The sequence below is a fragment of the Eurosta solidaginis genome, chromosome 2 (genome assembly GCF_040869045.1).
Source record: "Eurosta solidaginis isolate ZX-2024a chromosome 2, ASM4086904v1, whole genome shotgun sequence".
Taxonomy (NCBI): domain Eukaryota; kingdom Metazoa; phylum Arthropoda; class Insecta; order Diptera; family Tephritidae; genus Eurosta; species Eurosta solidaginis.
Genome location: NC_090320.1, coordinates 53,423,024 through 53,445,982, shown reverse-complemented (window position 1 = coordinate 53,445,982; position 22,959 = coordinate 53,423,024). Strand labels below are relative to the sequence as shown.

Genomic DNA, 22,959 nt, shown 5'->3' with positions numbered 1-22,959 from the left:
CGCAGTGCAGATGCCCTCTGTCGTTACCTTGTGACCCAAATAATTTACTTCCTTTTTAAACAGCGCACACTTTTTGGGACTTAACTTCAGACCAGCGCCAGCTATTCTTTGGAAAACTTCCTCCAAGTTCTTAAGATGTTCATCGAAATTCTTGCCCAATACGATGATGTCGTCCAGGTACACCAAGCATGTTTTCCAATGTAGTCCTTTCAATACCTGATCCATGAGTCTCTCAAAAGTAGCTGGTGCATTACATAGTCCAAAGGGCATTACTGTAAATTGCCAAAGACCATCTCCGACGCTGAAGGCTGTTTTCTCTTTGTCTTCCTCATTTACCTCCACTTGCCAGTAGCCGCTTTTCAAGTCCAGTGTGGAAAACCATTTCGTACCAGAGAGCGAGTCCAGAGTGTCGTCAATTCTTGGCAATGGGTAGCTATCCTTTTTCGTAACGTCATTCAACTTCCGGTAGTCCACGCAAAACCTCATTTTTCCATCCTTCTTCTTTACAAGTACTACCGGTGAGCTCCAGGGACTAGCTGATGGTTCGATGACGCCGCTGTCGCTCATTTCTTGTATAATTTGACTTACAACTTGCCGCTTCGCCAGTGGAACACTACGTGGAGCTTGACGGATCGGCCTCGCATCTCCAGTGTCAATTTGATGTTTCACAACGTTGGTGCGGCCTGGTTTAGAACCATCCTGGTCAAATATGTTCGCGTACTTTAGGAGCAGTTGTTTTGCCTTACTCTGATATGCTTCCTCTAGCCCCTGCGTCCATGCCGTGATGTCATTTGAAAGATTAGTATTACTAGCTGAAACGTGTTCCTGGAGCTGTTCACAGTTAATAACTACTTCAGCCTCTTGGCATCTTCCCAAAATAGCTCCTTTAGTTAGTTTGAGTGGTGAATTGAACTCATTGAGTACTCTTACTGGAACACGTCCATCTTGTTTTGTCATAGCCAGGGTTTTTCCTACAAGTATGTTCAGTGCTGATTTGTTTGCTGCTTCGACAACCCACAATTTGTTTGTCCCACAATCTCCATCAACCTTTGCCCAGATGACTGCTTCGGATTTTGGTGGTATTCGCTGACTCTCTTCCACCAGCACTCGTTTACTGCTGTAGCCTCTCTCGTAGCCGAAATTAAGTGGTACATCCATGTTCTTATATCGCATCGTCTTGCTTGCATGTCGATCTTGATGCCCTGGTCGATTAAGAAGTCCACTCCAATTATGATTTCATCAACAATCTCTGCCACTATAAAATTGTGTACTACCGTGACGTTCCCAATTGCGACTTCACATGATACTTCTCCTAGAACCGTGCTGTCTTCTCCAGTGGCTGTACGCAATCTTGCTCCATGCAATGGTGTTATCTTCTTGTTGACTAAATCCGCTCGAATGATGGAATGAGATGCACCCGTATCTACAGTCAGTAAACGTTCCTTTCCATCCACATGTCCTCCGACAGTAAGATTGTTTGACCTTCTTCCAATTTGTGAGATAGAGATTATGGGGCATTCAATTGAGGGAGCCAGCTGTCGCCCCTTGCGGCTGACTCGCTTTAGTTTAACGATTGAGTGGACTTGGAGATTTGCTCATCTCCTTCAGCTCTGCGTTTACGGCCACCCACATTGTTGGAGCTATTGGGACCGGTGCTGCAATGTCGTGCAATATGACCTGGGTTGCCGCACTTAATAACTCCGGCATTTTTCTGTTGTGATCCCTTCAGTGCTTCCAAAATTGTGTCTACCCATTCCGGCCTTTCTACTTCTACACGATGAGCCTTATATGCTGGTTTACTTAATAGGGAGGCAGTTTCCTGAGTCAATGCATGTGATACCGTTTCAGCAAATGTCAGTTTTGGGTTCGCGTATGTAGCTCGCTTCGTTTCCACGTCTCGTATGCCATTTATAAAACTCTGGATATTTACCCTCTCGGTGTATTGCACGGGTGCGTCCGCATTTGCGAGATGAGCCAACCTTTCAACATCTGAAGCAAACTCCTGCAATGTCTCATTTGCTTTTTGGTAGCGGTTTTGCAACTCAATTTGGAATATCTGTTTTCTATGCTCGCTTCCATAACGTCGTTCTACAGCAGCCATCAATGCGTCATAACTGTTCCGTTCGTACTCTGGAATAGTCTGTAAGATTTCGGCAGCTGGTCCTTTCAATGCTACGAAGAGCGCGGCAACTTTATCTTCCACATTCCAGTTGTTCACTGCTGCGGTCTTCTCAAACTGTAGTTTAAAGACCTGGAAAGGAACAGAACCGTCAAAGGATGGTGTTTTTACCTTTGGATTACTCGCTGAAACTGCTGGACGATTTAATTGTAACTGCTCCATAAGACCCTTCAAATCATCGACTTCTGCCTGAAATTGAGCGATTTTTGCATCCTGCGCTTCCAGCTTTGATGTTACCCTTGCTTCCTGTGCTTCTAACTGTGAAGACATTTGTGCCACCTGTAATGATAAGCGCTCTTCTTGTTCTTCCATCTTTGATGTTATGCGTGTCTCCTGCGATTCCAGTTGGGATGCCATATACGTCTTCTGTTCTTCAAGTTGTGAAGAAATTTTTGTTTCCTGTGCTTCAATCTTCGATGTTATTCGGTTCTCCTGCGATTCCATATATGTTTGCTGTTCTGCCAGTTGAGATGACACTGTCGATGTTTGAGCAGATATTGCAGCTAAAATCATGTTCAAGTCTGTACTGGTAACCGTCTGCGATGTTTCGTTTTTCTCTTCAATTTTTGTTGTCTCCTCGCTATCAAGATGAAAGACATGCTCTTCCACATCAATTCCTTCTGCTTCCATTGCCTCTCGTAGCCGTGCCTGAAGTTCAAGTTTAACGCCGCTTGTATTCAATCCACGGGTCTCCAACTCCTTCTTTAGTTGCTGGATCTTCAATTCACCGAACTTTGCCATGTCCTTGTTGTCCTTTGGAATTTATTCAACAATTCCTCTTCTGACACCAATTGTAACGAAATTGCTTGCAAATCCTCTTATTTGCAATCCTCTGCTAAGTTCGAATCACTAAACTGTTGAATAAATAACTCCAATTTGTAATAATGCAAAATGGCCTTTATTAAAGTACTTCACAATAACAAACTGTGCAACGAATAGCTTGCTTAATAACCACACTGATTGATAGCTCAATGAAACTCTACTATTCAAAATAACACTGCTATTGCTCGCTAGATATCGTCTTAATCAAACTGCTTGACAACTCAAATCAAACTGAATTACTTCTTACTCGCTTGCCCCGCTTTTATAGTTTACGCTGCATACTTCTAGGCTCTTCGATTTCCAGAACTTACTAGTTGTTTCGGCTACAAAATCGCCAGCCACAACTACGTGCACAAATTATTGCTCTCTCTTGTGACAACTCAGATAAGATATATGCACGTGTTTGTGCATTGCCGCTCCGCTGCTCGTATACGTACATATGTGTAGACGCAATTATTTATTCGTTTATGTAGATACATAAAGATTGAATTATTGATGTGAATGTTTGTAGTTTGCGCACATAGGCATATAAGTAAATGCATCTGTGTGTGACATCTCTCTGGGCTGCCTTATATATGTGTATACTTGATTTAATTATTAACGTAAATACTGCTTGGCATGGCCTTAGCATCGCCTTAGTGATGGGATAATTTAGTGATGCTAATATCCGTGACAATATTCACAAAACAGCTATAACAACTCCATTCGGAATGTTTGAATTCGTACGAATGCCATTTGGATTACGAAACAGTGCTCAAACATTTCAACGTTTCATAAACGAAGTATTTTCAGGTTTAGATTTTGTCTTTGTCTATATTGACGACATATTAGTAGCTAGTAACAATGAGGAAGAACATATAGAACAGTTTTTAAAAGACTTGAGAAATATAATTTAAATATTAAACCTACAAAATGTATTTTCGGAGTTGAAAAATTAGACTTTCTAATTTATGAAATTTCTAGTGAAGGAATCAGGCCTTCTTTTGAACGAGTTGAAATAATTTCTAATTTTGAAAAACCTCTCTCAATTAATAAATTACAAAAATTTTTAGGTATGGTGAATTATTACCATAGATATATTAAAATGTTAGCAAAAGAACTTAGTCCACTAAAAGAAATGTTAAATTTTGCTATCAAAAATAAACTTAAAGAATTAAATTGGACAGAAAAAACTACTTCAGCTTTTGAAAATGTTAAGAAACTTTTTACACAAAAAACACTACTCACTCACTTTGATAAAAATGGTCAACTATCACTTGCTGTAGATGCATCAAATGTTGCAATTGGAGCAGTTCTACAACAAATAAGTAACAACTCCTTAGAACCAATTGCATATTTTTCAAGAAAATTAACTCAAACTGAAATAAATTATTCTACTTTTGATAGAGAACTTCTAGCAATATACAACTCTATTAAACACTTTAGACATTTTCTTGAAGGAAGAACATTTACTATATACACTGATCATAAACCTTTAACACATGTTTTAAATTCAAAAACAGACAGATCACCTCGTCAAACTTGTCATCTTGAATACATTGCACAATTCACCAATGACATTCAATACATTTCTGGCAAAAATAATACAGTAGCTGATACTCTCTCACGGATTCCAGATATTAATACAATTTTAACAAAAGATATTAATTTTCAAACATTATATGATGAACAACAAAAAGATGAAATTCTTAAAAAATTAATTTCAGATCTTAGTTCCAAAAATAATTTAAAAGAAATTAATATTCCTCTTCTAAATCTCAATATTTGGTGTGACATTACTCAAAAACCTTTTAGACCATATGTTCCTAATTCAATGAGAAAAATTATATTTGACAAAATTCATTGTTTATCTCACCCAAGTGTTCGAACAACTAGACGTCTCATACAATCTAAATATTTTTGGCCAGAAATGCGTAAGGAAATTAATAATTGGGCTATTAGTTGTATCAATTGTCAAAAATGTAAAATTTCTAAATATACGAAAAGTCCTATTCAAAAAATTGATATTCCTTCAGGACGATTTGAACATATACATATGGATCTAGTTGGTCCACTACCTATATCTAAAGAAAATCGGTATATATTGACTATTATCGATAGACATACACGTTGGCCAGAAGCATATCCATTAAAAGATATTTCAGCAAAACAGTATCAACTACATTTGTTCAAAATTATGTTCCTCGTTTCGGTATTCCACTCAAAATTACAGTAGATCAAGGTTCACAATTTACATCTAAATTATTCACTAAATTAACTGTTTTATTAGGGGCTCATAAAATTCACACTTCTCCATATCACCCACAGTCAAATGGAATGATTGAAAGATTTCATAGAACTTTAAAAACTGCAATTACAGCTTCGGACGACTCCACACATTGGTCAGAGATTTTACCTTGGATACTTTTAGGTTTACGATCTTCTATTAAAGAAGATTTGAAATGCTCTTCCGCTGAACTTGTATATGGACAAACAATTAGACTTCCTGGTGAATTAGTTGTTTCTAATTATAATAATGAAATTATTTTTTACTTTAATTATCTTACTAAACTTAGAAAACATTTCTCAATTGTTCGATCAAAAATAACTCATCATATCAAAGAAAATGATTTTATTCCCAAAAATTTAGACACTTGTGAATACGTATTTCTTAAAGTTATTCATAAGTCTAATTTACAACCACCTTACGAGGGACCATTTAAAGTTATTTCCAGACAAAATAAAACATTCAAAATTCAACATGGTAATACTATTAAAACTGTTTCCATAGATTTACTTAAACCTGCACATACAATTATGACTAATACACGAAACAAAAATACACTACACTCCACAAAAAAATTTCATTTAACATTAATTAATATTTAATTTTATTGATCGTTTCACTGGAGGGGGAGTAAATGTAGGGTCTTTATTAAGTTGTTTATTTTATTTATATTAATACTTTTACTCGTTTCTTACTTGTGATTTTTCAATTGTTTTAAAATAATTAAGTTGCCTTTTTTTAAATGAAAATTTTTGAAGTTATCAAAACAAGAAAATTTTGGAGTTTATAAAATTTTGTTAAACAAACTGATTTTTAAATAATTAAATAAAAATATTTATATTAAAATAGTTTATTTTAAATACTAGCTATACCATCGTGTCCTACGCCGATGACTGTACGATAATGGCAACAGGTTCCGACACATCCATTGATGAACTTTGCTTCAAAATCAACGACTATCCCCCTATTCTTTCCAGTTTTTTCATCTCGCGAAATTCGACAGTCACCCACCAAATGTCGACCATATTGGACATCCACGTCGATGGCATTACGCTAACGTCTGTCTTACATCCAAAAATATCGGGTGTGACATCTGCATTTTGGCGAGCATGCAGCCGCAATCGTACCTTAAGTCCAGAGCCGTAACAAAATCCTCAAGTCTTTTGCCGGCAGCACTTGGCGAAAAGATAAATAAACGCTCGTAAGTACTTATAAAGAAATTGGCCGGCCGCTTGTGAAATCAACGCCTCTAGCACCCTTATCTCTCTAGTACAACCCTGTTTCCTCGGATCGTCCGTTAGAGGATATTGCTGACAATTTGTGAGTGGTTGCACCTATTGGATGGGGCGAACTATTGCTACAACAACAGCAAAGAGGATGTTTCTAAGTGTAGCAATGTCGATTTTATTTATTCCGGAGTCGACCAGAAAGTTGCTATAATCACCGGAAAAATTAAAGCGACAGCACAAATCACTAGAAAAAAATATGTCAAGCCACTCCGCGGGTTAGGGGGCTTAGAATATACCCGCGGCAGGTATGCCTGTCGTGAGACGCGACTAAAATACCAAATTGATTCAAGGGATTGCCAGCGCAATATATAGCTTCTCCAACCCAATTGTCAACCTCACCTACCACCATGGCGAATCCTTTCTTTAACAACCGAGGCTCTGGCGACTCCAAGTTCCTCAAGGAGGGCGTGGGAGGGCGTTATGGCCTAAAAGGTTTCATGTGGTCATACCAAATCGTTTCCGAGATGATTGGGCTAGTACCTTAATGGTGCTTGTTCCCGGAATGTACCGGTTCTGCATCCGGGCCTTCAACATCGATAACACTCCCCAGGCCCTTCGGGGAGCGTCCCTATCGCTACTACAACAACAATGTGTCAAGCCTGTAAATAGAGTGGCGACTGAACTGTCGGTCTTCCTCGAAATCACAGAGTATATCAAGGCTGTTTTCTCAGTCCAGCTTTTCTGCTCATTATGCTGCGAGAGGAATGAAGCTGGTAAAATCAACAAATCAGGTTTGTTGCTCTTGAATGAACAGACATTTAAAAAAATTTGTCGCATTATGGTTAATTCAAGCGAGTTTTTTGTCAGGAAAACAAATATGCTTGGTTATTTCAACAGAAAAAAATAATTTAAAACCATTTTTAAGTTAAACGGTTTTATTGAAAACAATACATACATTAAGTAATAATAATACTAAAAGCTAGAAAATAATTAGGTAGGTCCTAGGTACTAGTCATCACACTCCTCATCAATCTAGGGCGTTGATCATATATGACTTATATATGACTATCAATAGAAATTTTACGCGTTCAACGCTTTTATTTAATTGTCTGATCAACGCCCTAGGTTGATGAGGAGTGTGATGACTAGTACCTAGGACCTACCTAATTATTTTCTAGCTTTTAGTATTATTATTACTTCATGTATGTATTGTTTTCAATAAAACCGTTTAACTTAAAAATTTTTTTAATTACTTTATTTTCAAGTTTTTAGTCTTTATTTAATTGCCTATTTTTTCTCATTCTATTTAGTTCATTTAGTGACTCATTATTACAAGGACTCTTTCCTGACAATTTGTTACAATCTCAGTCCTCAATACATAATCCTTCCAAAGACTTTACTCTGCGCCACGTATGCTTGTCCCTCCTCGAACTCCAAAATATTAAGATGTCACTTCTACTAGACTGTATTGTGACGAATATTAGCAACACTAAGGGATACTATCATCTCTAAGCCGATGCTAAGCAGTGACTTGTATGCACAACATTAAATCAATCATTATGTCTACCCATATGTCAATACGAGCGGCGGTGAAGAGACGCACAAACACATGCAGATATCTTATCTGAGATGCTCACAAAAGAAGGCAATAATTTGTGCAAGTATTACTCACATATACACGCGCATATGAGAAGCTATAAACGTAGTTATAGTTGGTAATTTTATAGCTGATAACTAACTAGTAAATTCTAGAATAGAAAAGCCTAGAAATATGCAAAGAGGAAACCAGACAGTATAAAAGGCAGCAACAGTAGAGGCGCGGCAATCAGTTTGATTTAAGACGCTCTGGCGAGCAATAGAAGTGTTATTGTGAAGTACTTTAATAAAGGCCATTTTGCATTATTGAATAGTGGAGTTATTTATTCAACAGTTTAGTGATTTGAACGTTAGCAGAAGGTTGCAAATAAGAGGAATTGCATTAAATTCGTTACAATTGGTGTCAGAAGAGGAATTGTTGAATAAATTCCGAAGACGAATACAACTTGGACATGGCAAAGTGGAGTGAATTGAAGATCCAGCAACTGAAGACGGAGTTGGAGAGCCGTGGAATGAATACAACCGGCAATAAACTCGAACTTCAGGCACGACTACGAAAGGCAATGGAGTTAGAGGGAATTACCGTGGAAGAGTATGTCTTTCCTCTGATGGCGAGGAGACAACAAAAATTGAAGAGAAAAATGAAACATCGCAGACAGTTACGAGCACAGACTTGAACATGATATTGGCTGCAATATCTGCACAAACATCGACAATAACATCAATGTCGTCGCAAATGTCATCTCAACTGGAAGAACAGAAGACATACATATATGGCATCCAAGATGGAATCACAGGAGACACGTATTGCAGAAATAACATCGAAGATTGAAGCACAAGAAACGCGTATTTCAGAAATGTCGACACAGATTACATCAAAGATGGAAGCACAACTGAAAGAACAAGAGACACGCATAACAGTACAACTCGTGGCGCAAGAGGCGCGTATATCATCAAAACTCGAAGCGCGTATGGATGAGAAAATAACGCAGTTTGAGGAAAAAATCGAGGCCGAGGTGGATGCTTTGAGAGGTCGTATACAGGAGTTGCAACTAAATCGCCCAGCTGTTTCAGCAAGCAATCCAAAGGTAAAAACACCATCCTTTGACGGTTCTGTTCCTTTCCAGGTGTTTAAGCTTCAATATGAGAAGACATCAGCAGTGAACAACTGGAATGCTGAAGATAAAGTTGCTGCACTGTTCGTGGCATTGAAAGGGCCTGCAGCTGAAATCTTACAGACTATTCCTGAGTACGAAAGGAACAGTTATGAAGCATTGATGGCCGCTGTCGAGAGGCGTTACGGAAGCGAGCATAGGAAACAGATATATCAAATTGAGTTGCAAAATCGCTACCAAAAAGCGAATGAAACTTTGCGTCGGATGTCGAAAGACTGACCCATCTAGCAAATGCGGATGCACCCGTGGAATACACCGAGAGGTTAAAAATCCAGAGCTTCATAAATGGCATACGAGATGTGGAAACGAAACGAGCTACATATGCGAATCCAAAACTAACATTTTCTGAAACGGTATCGCATGCACTGACTCAGGTAACAGCCTCATTTTTGAGTAAGCCACAATACAAAGCTCATCGCATGGAAGTGGAAAGGCCAGACTGGGTAGACACAATTTTGGAAGCACTGAAGGGGTCACAACAGAAAAATGCTGGAGTTATGAAATGTTTCAAGTGTGGCAACCCAGGTCACATTGCATGTCATTGCAGCACCGGTTGTAATAGTTCCAACAATGTGGGTGGCCTTAAACGCAGAGCTGAAGGAGATGAGCAAATCTCCAAATCTACTCAATCGTTAAACTAAAGCGAGTCAGCCGAAAGGGGCAACAGCTGGCTCCCGCAATTGAATGCCCCATAATCTCTATCTCACAAATTGGAAGAAGGTCAAACAATCTTACTGTCGGAGGACATGTGGGTGGAAAGGAACGTTTACTGACTGTAGATACGGGTGCATCTCATTCCATCATTCGAGCGGATTTAGTCAACAGGAAGATAAGACCATTGCATGGAGCGAGATTACGTACAGCCACGGGAGAGGACACCCAGGTAATTGGAGAAGTAGTATGTGAAGTAGCAACTGGGAACGCCACGGTACTACACAATTTTATAGTGGCAGAGATTGTTCAAACTGACAAAAGGAGCAATATTGGGAAGATGCCAAGAGGCTGAAATAGTTATTAACTGTGAACAGCTCCAGGAACACGTTTCAACTAGCAAGACTGATCTTTCAAATGACATCACGGCATGGATCAGAGTAAGGCAAAGCAACTGCTCCCAAAGTACGCAAACATATTTGACCAGGATGGTTCCAAACCAGGCCGCACCAATGTTGTGAAACATTAAATTGACACTGGAGACGCGAGGCCGATACGTCAAGCTCCTCGTAGTGTTCCACTGGCGAAGCGGGAAATTGTGAGTCAAATCATACAAGAAATGAGCGACAGCGGCGTCATCGAACCATCAGCTAGTCCCTGGAGCTCACCGGTAGTACTTGTAAAGAAGAAGGATGGGAAAATGAGGTTTTGCGTGGACTACCGCAAGTTGAACGACGTCACGAAAGGGGATAGCTACCCATTGCCAAGAATTGGCGATACTCTGCACTCGCTATCTGGTACGAAATGGTTTTCCACACTGGACTTGAAAAGCGGCTACTGGCAAGTTTAGGTGAAGGAGGAAGATAAAGAGAAAACAGCCTTCAGTGTCGGTGATGGTCTTTGGCAATTTACAGTGATGCCTTTTGGACTTTGTAATGCACCAGCTACTTTTGAGAGACTCATGGACCTGGACCAGGACTACATTGGAAAACATGCTTGGTGTACCTGGACGACATCATCGTATTGGGCAAGAACTTTGATGAACATCTTAAGAACTTGCAGGAAGTTTTTTCCAGAGAATAGCTGGCGCTGGTCTGAAACTAAGCCCCAAAAAGAGTTGCATATTACAGCCGTTCGATTGGAAAACCAGAGAGGAACTATTGCGTTACACGGAGAGAGCTGTTGGTATTGGTAGAGTGCATTAAACATTTTCACAAATACCTCTACGGCCAGCGATTCCACGTCAGGACAGATCACGCAGCGTTGAAATGGCTTCTGCAGTTCCGTAATCCGGAAGGACAACTGGCACGGTGGATCGAGCGAGTACAAAGCTATGACTTTTCCACTGAGCATCGAAAAGGTAGTACCCATGGAAATGCTGAAGCAATGTCACGAAGACCATGTAGTTTGGAATGCAAGCACTGTTCAAAGGCCGAGGCTAAAGAAGACATTATAGATGCCCGGCTAATGACTATAACGTGTACGGATGAATGGGATAAGGAACAACTAAGAAAGTGTCAGCTAGAAGATACAGATCTGTCACATGTTATGCAAGGGCTCGAAAGAAACGAAAGATCAAACAGAGAGATGTCAGCAGAGTCCCATTGCGAAGTCATATTGGGCACAGTGGAACAGTTTAGAATTGATATCCGGTTGCCTTCATCGAGCATGGGAGAGTGAGGATGGTCAATACAAGAAGAAACTGATAGTTGTTCACAGAAAGAGGATTCCTGGCGTGCTCAGCGAGCTGCATAATGGTCCAAGTGGATGTCATCTTGGAATCATAAAGACGCTCGAGAAAATTAAGCAGATATTCTATTGGGTTGGTTGCCGTCAGTCGGTCATCGAGTGGATTGCCAACTGCGAGGTTTGCAACAGAGCGAAAGGGCCCAAAACACGACGTCATGACCAGATGAAGCATTATATTTTAGGTGCACCATTTGAAAGGATCGCCATGGATGTCGCAGGTCCATTTCCTACTAGCAACCGCGGAAACAAATACGTACTGCTGGTTATGGATTATTTCAGTAAATGGCCAGAGGTATACCCAATCCCAAACCAAGAAGCGGAAACAGTAGCAGAAGTGGTTATAAACGATTGGGTTGCTAGGTATGGTGTACCAATGGAGTTACATTCTGACCAAGGCAGGAATTTTGAATCAGATGTATTCCAAGAAATGTGTAAGAAGTTGGACATTCGAAAAACACGGACAACTGCATTGCATGCTCAGTCCGATGGTATGGTGGAACATTTCAATGGAACATTGGAGGAGAATTTAAGGAAAGTAGTAGACAAGTACCATAAGGAGTGGGATACACACCTATCATTATTCTTGATGGCTTACCGATCGACAGTACATGAGACAACGGGCCAAACTCCCGTTCGACTGCCAACTGATTTGAAGTATGGGATAGATGCCGATCCGGTGTCATGGAAGAAGAGCTGAGAGAGATACACGATCTGGTAAGGCAACGATCAAAGATTATGAGTGACAAGATGAAAGCCAGATACGATAAAGCAATGAATTCGGAAGGGTTTCAGGAAGGAGATTTGGTGCTGTTATACAACCCACAACGAAAAAAAAGGTTTGTCCCCGAAATTGCAGTGTAATTGGGAAGGCCCATACAAAGTTATAAAACGGACCACGAACCAAATGAAAGTGCCAAATGAATATGCAACGAGGAAACCAGACAGTATAAAAGGCAGCAACAGTAGAGGCGCGACAATCAGTTTGATTTAAGACGCTATCTGGCGAGCAATAGAAGTGTTATTGTGAAGTACTTTAATAAAGGCCATTTTGCATTATTGAATAGTGGAGTTATTTATTCAACAGTTTAGTGATTCGAACGTTAGCAGAAGGTTGCAAATAAGAGGAATTGCAGTAAATTCGTTACAGTATGTAATATTTGTTCCAAATATGAGCCAAATCGGATATCATAGGTCGCTTTCTATTCACGTATGTATTATGTGTTCCAAATATGGACCAAATCGGACCACAAATACGATTTTTTTGAAGATCTCGATCCTAGCGGCGATTTTTTTTCAAAGGCCGTTTTCTATTCATGTATGTATTATGTGTTCCAAATATGAGCCAGATCGGACCACAAATACGATTTTTTGAATATCTCGATCCTTGCGTCACCTAGCGACGATTTTTTCATATGTATCTTTCTGTTCTTGTATGTATTATGTGTTCCAAATATGAGCCAAATAGGACTACAAATACGATGGTTTTTGAATATTTCGATCCATGCGCCAAATATGAGCCAGATCGGACCACAGATATGATTTGTTTAATATCTCGATCCTTGTGCCACATAGCGACGATTTTTTTATATGTCTCTTTCTGTTCTTGTATGTATTATGTGTTCCAAATATGAGCCAAATCGGGCCACAAATACGATTGTTTTTGAATATTTCGATCCATGCGCCACCTATCGGAGTTTTTTCTTATTATTGCATTGTCATCGGGTTCTGAACTATATTCCAAGTTTCAAGCTTGTACCTTATCGGGAAGTTCCTTAAATTTCAATTACAAAATTCGTGCCAGCCAACCTGTCAAGTCAAGCTAAATAAAACCGTTTAAAAAACTGTTGGTCTCAAGTCAGAAATATACTGTAAAAATTACAGCTTTTCAATCAATGTAACTGATTTTACTGTTAAAGAACTGATTTCATTGGTCATTCCAACAGCGAACAAGTGTCAATATTATGCAAATGCATCAGCTAACTTTAAAGAGAAACTTACGCTGACGGCGCTCACTACTTTGTTCTTACGACTATTGTGCCAAAGAAATCTCTGCCATATCAACATCCACTGATATTCTATTGTTGACGGAAATCTGTATTTTATATACAGCTTTCATTGGTATTCTTAAGGTGAAATTAATAACATTTCGCAACTAGACTCTCACACTTGATTTGTTTCCGGAACTTTAATTCATTCATAGATGACAACATACAATGGTTAATCGAAATGGATTAGTGTTCTGAATATCGATTCGGACCAGACTTGGTCGATTTGAAAAGTTTTGCCTCTGAGCAGTCGGAATCGAAAGTAATCAGCCTATTAAGCAGAGATAATTGCATTATTTTTCCCACAAAAAAGTTATATTAAATTATTCATTTTATTTGGAATTTTTATAACAACTTTTTGCTGGACTATTTGTTTATTTAGTATACCAAATCTTAATTTGAAAATTTCTATCAAAAATTTTCCAAGCTAAACAAAGCGATTCTGGTCGAAAGGAAACCGACGTGTTCTCAATTTCGATATATCGATTTTTGCGATTTTTATGCAAAATTGCACGTCTTCTTTTACTCTGCATTTCCGAAAAACATTGGTGCTGGCATTTTGTTCAAATTTTTGCTCAATTTTAATTTAACGAAAACCAAAATAAATAAAACCATCTGTTTCGCTTGATTATCGACTCGAAATGAAAACGATCCGAAAACGATCCGAAATCGACTGCGAATCGATTTGTTTCAATCGGAATTGAGAACACCAAAAAGAAATCGACTCGGAATCAGCCTCGTTTTACTTTTCAAAACGAGTCGGAATTCAGAACACGCCTGAATATACCCTATCATAATGTCCAGAATCAAGACCTTCAGGTCTTTGAAATCGCACTGCTACAAGAGGTTTAATTTATTTAATTTATCAGAGGATGCCTATCCCATGTCGTATGTATCTATTATGTTATAAGGTTTAGGCTATATATATATAGTCAGTATATAATTGTTTCGTGATCTGAAATTTGTTGTTCATTTAATCTCTCACACATTACCACTTTATTGTTGTATATACATACACGCAAGAAAAAAGGTTTACATTAAATTAAGAGAAAAAAACGCAAATCACCTACACATTTTTACTTTTTTAATGTTTGCAATACAACAATTAAAAAAAATACGAAAGAATAAATTTCGAATTTCGAAAGATGATACTTATACTAACTTCGAATAAAGAGGTCATCTCCAAAGAAGTGTTTTAAGTTTTATTTTTAATTTTTCGTGTTTCTGGTGGAATTTTGATCTAATTCAGTAGTGTCGTTTATCAATATTATAAGGTAACTTGGGAATAGTACATGAATCTTACCTGAACCTTTGTCATTGGTATAAATAGTACGTATTCATATTTTTGCGGCAAGAATGTTTTTAGAAGTTCAGCTTCTTTTCTCTGCAAAATTCAAAAATATAGTTAATAACAGTTCTAATATGTTAAAAATAAATACTAAATCTGTCTCTGTCCTTTCCCTCCTTTCCCGCTTCTTCTATCCCTTTCTTTCTATCTTCGTCTAACTATATCTCTTTCTCCTTTCCTCGTTTTTCTTCTCTCTAGTTTTTCTTATTCTTCTCCATCCCTTATTCCCAGAGCCAGTTCCAGTTTCAGTCCCGATCACAGTCGGTCCCTGCTCCATTTCACGAAAAAAAGTGTCGTTAAACCTATCCTAGGAAAAGGCCTACCTATATACCAAATTTCAGATAAATTGAACCGTGAATAGAATTTGTTTGAATAGATCGGTCCCAAGTCCACTTCTTGGAAAAAAACTTGAAGCTGTCCTGCAAATTTGAATGAAATCGATGGAGTGGTTTCAGAGTCCATTAGCTGCATACAAATATCCATCCTTCTTTATAATTTCCTAAGCGGGATCGCCCCTAGCAGTGTATTTCTGTCATTAAAAGCTTGCTCCGCCTACAATAAGTCCCCGTCCCGCCAATTTGTAGGAGTTAAATCGCACCAAGTAAGTTTTTTCTTAAATATAATAAACTTTGTTTATTTACGTCACTATGCCGCTAGTAAATAAATGCCACACAACGACAACAGCAAAGCAAGCAAATAAAATAAGAAAACAGTCACACATACATGTAAACAGCAGCTAAGAGCGAAGACGGCATTACTTGCATATATGCACAGTAACAAAAAGCGCAGATGATATTGCTCACGCATATAAATGTACATATATAGCCAAATCCAATTTGAGATACAGAAACGATAAATAAATAAACAGCTATTCGATACGGCTGTTTGCGAAAAGTCTAGACCCTGGGAGAAATAGAAATAGGCGAGGCAACTGAATGTATAAAACGAGCGTGAGCTGTTGAAATAAGTTTGATTTTAACACGCTATAAGTGGGGTACGCGAATACACTAAATTGTGAACATTCATTCCTATAGTAGTGCTGTTAATAAATAGCATTTTATATACAGAACATTTGCCATTCGACAGTTCAGTCATGCGAACGATAACAGAAGGCGCAGAGCTATCGACAATTTCTTGAGATGCGCTACAGTACAGGAACTCATTGGTGCTGCTGTGAGCATGTTTCGGGATTGGTATACTAAAAGGTTGGAAAGAATAGGTTTCCAAGCTCCATCCACTTCTTAGTTTTCCTCGTGTGGGTTTTAATGTAATTCTAGGACTCTTTTGTGTTGGCTTTGTCACTTGTTGATAACGCTGTCGGAAAGGACAAAATTTTCGGTCGTTAACACTCCCCAAAACCTTCGGGGAACGCATTTATCGCAACATCAATAACGAAATTTTCGGTTTGTTTTTTGGAAAGGCACAGCTTCTGACATTTCTCTTCTTGTATATTGTATTGCATAATATTTTTATTTTGAATATTATTTGTGGTGCTTCAGGAAAAGGCGAGATACCAAGCAAAAGAGTTATTTTTTTTTGCTGTTTTTATTAATTAATTTTCAATAAAAAGTTTTACGAACAAATCGTCACTTTCTAACTTAAAAAAAAAACAAAGAGTTATGAATCTTACCTGTACAAATTTAGAAAGTTTTTTGTGTAAAACAAATGACCTCTGTTTCATGACTTGAATATCCCTTTTACTTGAATCCTTGTGTTGCCCATTCTTTATGGGATTTGCATAAAGATTAGCAAACTCTTTTTCGGTTCCAAGAAATAATGGTTTTATAAAGTTCACCATACTATAATCTGTAATAAGAAACAAATTATGTGTAAATTATTAATTGCATCGTGCATAGATTGCGTATAAATCTATAACAATAGTTTCGAATATAAGAAGTCTGTAAAAATCGATTTTGAATTGATTTGTTCTTTTTTATTTAATGGAAAATACCTTAACCAGAGAAGCCCGAAGAGTTTCTTTAAATAAAATTCCCGCTAGATGGTAATTAGATCAAAGCATTCAGATGATTGGTTTTCGAAACATCTTATATATAACAAGTAAAGGTGTCTAAGTTCGGGTGTAACCGAACATTATATACTTAGCGTGAGCTTCAATTGTACATTTCAATTCAGATAAATTACTTTTCTACATGATACGTGGCCCCGCCCGTTAAAAAAATGTCTCCCCATTTCCTCTTACAATAAAACTTGATAAGTGAAATATCATTGATTCAAAACTATTTTTTGCTAAGTTATAGCTTATTATTCTAGTCTACGACCCTTTTAAACTTGTTTTATATCTAAGTTGCCGCCGTCTTTACCCGATCCCGTCCATTTTTACTAGAAATATTTTCTGCTATAAGGAAAATATCTGTACGCAATTTTATTACGATCCCTTAATTTTTTTTCAAGTTACGGCTCCCGAAGCATAGAATATTGCTTAGTCATAAAATGGCCGGTGCCACGCCAATTTTTTAAAATTTGAAGTTTTTCCTATTTATTGTTATAAATGCACTTGGGAAATGAAATACCATTGATATAAAGCTCTTTTTTGCAAGGATATAGCTTATTTTATTCATCCACCCTTTTAAAAATATTTTATACAAAAGTGGGCGTGGTCCTTAACCGATTTCGTTAAGTTTTCTTCAAAGCATTCCTTATAGTAAATGCAACCTCTCTGCCCAATTTTGTTACGATAGGTTTAACGATTTTTGATTTATGATTAATAATATTTGTAAAATTGATTTTATCACAAGTGGACGGTGCCACGCCTATTTTAAACAATTTTTTCAAATTTTTATCAAGTCTCAATATCAGTCCACATGTCAAATTTCAACATTCTTGGTGTATTATTTATTAAATAATCAGGTTTCTTGTGCTTTCCAAAATGTTATATATATAAAAAGTGGGCGTGGTTATCATCCGATTTCGCTCATTTTCAGTACCAATCTATTCTGCGTCCAGATAAGCTCGTGTACCAAATTTAGTGAAGATATCTCAATATTTACTTAAGTTATCGTGTTAACGGACGGACATGGCTCAATCAAATTTTTTTTCGATACTGATGATTTTGATATATGGAAGTCTATATCTATCTTGATTCCTTTATACCTGTACAACCAACCGTTATCCAATCAAAGTTAATATACTCTGTGTGCAAAGCACGCTTTTCTTTCTTTCATATGAGTTGCGTATACCTCACGCGATGGTTTGCACATGGGTTTGGTTGCGATCGACGAACAGGGTCTCGAGATGAGTGCTTTAGTAGAGCGTAATTTTCATACCCCTGGCTGACTAGCGTATCGAGATATAGGCCAAAACGTAGACCCGGATACCCCTAGAATGTGTTTATAGAATAAGGATAACAAATGAAAGCTGTTGATGAGTGCTTTAGTACAGGGTAGTTTTCATACCCATTAGTGACTAGGATCTCGAGATATAGGCCAAAACGTTGATCAGGGTAACACTAGGATGTGTTTTTACATTATGGGTATCAAATTGAAGCTGATGATGTGTGCTTTAGTTCAGAGTAAGTTTTATGCCGCTGGGTGACTAGGGTCTCGAGATATAGACCAAAACGTGGACCCGGATACCCCTAGAATGTGTGTATAATATGGATATAAAATGAAAGCGCATCAACCTAGCAAAACTGATAAATATGCATGCGAAGCCGAAATTAAGACATGAATTAATAATACCCACATACCTATTTACATACGTCCTATTCGATTTGCTGAAATTTGGTATATAAATTTGCCTATATTAGTATTTACGATCCTTTTTTCCAGGAAGTAGACCAGAGACTGGGGCTCGAAATGGGACAGGAACAAAATACATACCACCCTCTGGGACTGGCAATAAGGGATGAAGAAGAATGAGAAGAACTTGAGAGAAGATAAAGGAGAGAAGGAGTCTGAGAAAGAGATCGAATGAGACGAAGATAGAGATAGATGAAGCGAAAGACGAAAGGTGGAGTGAATAAAAGGATTACGAAAAAGTGATGAGGGGGGAGGGCAGAGTTAGACGGAAAAAGCTTATTAAAATGTATGCAGACAGATCAAATTTAGGACAGAACAACGTCTGCCGGGTCTGCTATTATATATATAAAAAGGATTATTTAGTTCCATGATATGAAGAAGCAAAATACAAAATTTTCCTTCGCAAAGATATGACCTTAGCTCTTTCAAGTTTGGTGGTTAGTTAACTAGTTATTTAGTTCCATGATATGAAGAAGCAAAATACAAAATTTTCCTTCGCAAAGATATGACCTTAGCTCTTTCAAGTTTGGTGGTTAGTTAACTAGTCACCTACCTTTTGCTTTTTATATTAAATTTCACTTTATTATAGAAATTTAGTTGCATCGATACAAAGAAAAGATCTATGGTTCATAAAGTAAAAAAAATTGCAAACTTTTCTTTAATTCTTAAGCAATTATAAATTTGAAATAATTGTTATTGTTTCCTTATCGACATTCAACGATAATATTAAATCAATAATCTTGCAGGTGCATTCAGTAGTTTCTGAAGATGACCTCAGAATGAAGTCAAAATATCGATATTTAAAACCGGCAATGTATGTTTGCACAAAAATTTTGTTTGTGGTTTTGTTTTTGTTGTTGTTGTAGCAATGCTCGCCCCACCTAATAGCCGCGACCGATCACAAATTGTCATCAATATCCTCTAACGGGAGTCCAAGGAAACTTGCCGTTTCAACAGGGGGGACCATAAGGAAAGGGGTGTTAGAGGCGTTGGTTCCACATTACAATTAAAGAGATGGTTGGTGTCATGTGGGGACACATTGCAAGCGGGGCATACATTTTGTATGTCGGGGTTGATTCTGGATAGGTAAAAGTTTAACCTGTTACAGTATCCAGAACGAAGTTGAGCAAGAGTGAAACGCGTTTCCCTGGGGAGTATGCGTTCCTCTTCCGCGAGTTCTGGATATTTTTCTTCAAGTACTGGATTCACCGGGCAATTCCCGACATAAAGGTCCGACGCCTGTCTATGGAGTTCACCAAGGACCTGCTTGTGTTTTTTCGCTTCATACGGCTGTGTTCTCAGGTGCCGTATTTCCTCAAAATGCTTACGGAGATGACTCCTTAGGCCCCTAGGCGGTGCTGGTTCGTCAATCCGTTGTCTGTTGGGATGCCCAGGTTTCTGGGTATTCAACAGAAACTGTTTGGTCAGCATCTCATTTCTCTCCCTGATGGGGAGTATTTGTGGTTTTCTTTTCATATATTTGGTTTGTCCTATAGCTATATTATTTGTTTAATAATATTAATAATACAAAAGACAATTTGCGAAAATATTTTACGTATAAAAGGGTGGCTGAAAGTGTTAGTGAATTTTAATTTCGAAATTTTAGCAATGTTTGTATAATTTAATCTATGTCATTGTTAACTTATATTGATTTAGATAAATAATAATAATATGTGATCAATAACAGATTACAAACATGAAGTATTAGAAAAACTACTGTATCTGTATGATCACTGTTTTGTAAAGAAATAATATAACCTAAGAAATTTCTTTGAAAGAAAATTCAGAATAAAATTTGTGACGATCACGGCAAGATCGCATTTTTCAATTTAAATATAATTTTAAACAAACAAATTTTTAATTTATATAATGCACACTTACACTCCTTTAAATTATTTTGTATTGGTGTGCCAGTCAAAACTATACGTTTGTGAGTTTTAATTTGCGACACTGCCAGACTTATTGCTGATTTACTATTTTTAATAATATGACCTTCATCACATACCACTAAGTCAGCACCTGAAATCAACAAAATGTTGGAAAAATTAATATAAACAAAGTACAAAATTGATTTGAAGACTAAAAATCACCTGGAGTTAGCAAATATTTATCCACATCATTACGTATACTATCCAGTCGTGATTGAGCAATGCCACGATTTTTATACGAATGATATAAAACCAATGTACGAAAAGCTTCATAACCGATTAGCAGGATTCCTGCTTTAGTTATTGTTGATGCCGACCAATCCTTTAGAATTTGTATCTTATCGTTGACGTCTCTGCAAGAAAAAGTATCTTAATTTCGAAGCTTGCGATTATGACAAAATCAACGCTTTTTTAATGGATTACGACTGGGATATTCTATCATCCTGCCCTGACGCTTCTAGTTGCTATCATACTTTTAAAACTTTAATGTCCGACTTTGTTTTAAAAAATATTCCGACTGTAAAGAAAAGGCCTTACAAACTTCCGTGGTATAACATTAACTTGAAAAAGTTAAAGAACTTAAGAAATGAATTCTTGAAGGAATTTAAATCATCTGATAATCAAACCTATTTTATCAAATATCAACAATACTCCAAAGATTTCAATTGTTTAGATAAATTTTTGTACAGAAACTATATTCTTGGAATGGAGGAGAATATTAAATCAAATCCAAAAGCCACCTGGCAGTTTATTAAGTCTAAAAAGTTGAACTCTTTTATACCTTCGGCTGTATTTTACGATAAGCAGTTTGTTAGCACCCCATTTAAGGTGGCCAATTTGTTTGCAGATTTTTTCAGTTCAAATTTTGTTGTTCACGATGACAATCCGCCTAGCTTGAACTATAACTGCAAATCTACTTTCAGTTTTGGTTCTCTTAGCCTCCCTTCTAAAGATGTATGGCATTAATAAACTTAAACCATCTGCGAAAACGTACTCTGATGGACTTTCAGTTCTACTATTAAAGAATTGTCCTGCTTTAGTTGTGCCTTTAAAACTAATTTTCAATTTGTCATTGTCAACTGGAGTTTTTGTTGATTGGAAATTTACTTATATTAGTCCTATTCTCAAAGGAGGCTGTAAGAACGATGTCTGTAATTATAGACCAATTTCAAAGCTTTCTATGGTTTCGAAACTTTTTGAAACTATCGTTAAGGATAAAATGTACTTTGTATGCAAGAGTCTGATTTTGCCAAACCAGCTTGGCTTTGTCTCAAACCGATCTACGGTTTCGAATCTTGCATTATTCAGTGAGTATTGTATTGCATCTTTCTCTTCGGGACTTCAAGTTGACTGCGTTTACACTGATTTCTCAAAAGCTTTCGATAAAGTTTCGCATTCCTTATTGATCTATAAGCTATCTCGTTTAGGATTTCATTCGGTTTTTTTTTAAATGGATCCAGTCTAATTTATGTAACAGAAATTGTGTGGTAACAGTTGACGGCACTTCTTCTGAACCATTCTTCGCCTGTTCTGGGGTTCCTCAAGGAAGTATACTAGGCCCGTTACTGTTTGTTTTATTGATTAATGATATAAGCAGCTGCTTCAATTTGGCTGAGTTCTTACTCTATGTTGGTGATTTAATCGTATTTTCGAAAACTGCAAAACCGGATGATGCTGTTAAGCTTCAGAAAGATATTGATAGCTTAGAAGTATGGAGCTTTAATTCTCGGCTTTCTTAAATATCAAAAAGTGTTTTAAAGTCACTTATGCGAAAACTCGTTATATCTTGCCGACATCTTATCACATTTCCCATTCACTATTACAAAGTTTGGATGAAATTAAAGATCTTGGTGTATTTTTTTCTAGTAATTTCTCTTTCAATAGACATATTAGTCACATTATTTCGAAAGCTTACTCGCTATTTGGATTTGTTAGGCGCAATAGTTCAAATTTTTGTGACCCTTGTATTCTCAAGTTGTTATACACGGCGTCTGTTCGTTCTGATTTGGAATACTATGCTTTTATATGGAGGCCAAGTCACAGAAACTACGTTAACAGGTTTGAACGGGCCCAAAAGGTTTTTCTTAAATATGCTTTACATTCTTTGAATTTTGATGAACCAATTCCATCTTAAAAAACTCGCCTGCTTTTGATAAATTTAAAAACTTTGGAAGCCAGACGAACGGTTCTCTCGATTTCTTTTGTTCATAATA

General features: G+C 37.3%; 1 protein-coding gene across 3 annotated transcripts in view; it reads right to left on the bottom strand.

The window, feature by feature from the left end:
* LOC137239729 (transcriptional regulator ATRX-like) overlaps positions 1 to 22,959 on the bottom strand; it is a 108,933-nt gene that overhangs the window by 78,621 nt on the left and 7,353 nt on the right. For all 3 annotated transcript variants that reach the window (XM_067765344.1, XM_067765345.1, XM_067765346.1), the window contains 4 exons: positions 20,909 to 21,099; positions 20,700 to 20,837; positions 16,691 to 16,866; positions 15,016 to 15,096 (listed from right to left, as the gene is read on the bottom strand). In XM_067765344.1, the coding sequence (XP_067621445.1) occupies positions 15,016 to 15,096; positions 16,691 to 16,866; positions 20,700 to 20,837; positions 20,909 to 21,099 (586 nt within the window). The remainder of the gene's footprint in view (positions 1 to 15,015; positions 15,097 to 16,690; positions 16,867 to 20,699; positions 20,838 to 20,908; positions 21,100 to 22,959) is intronic.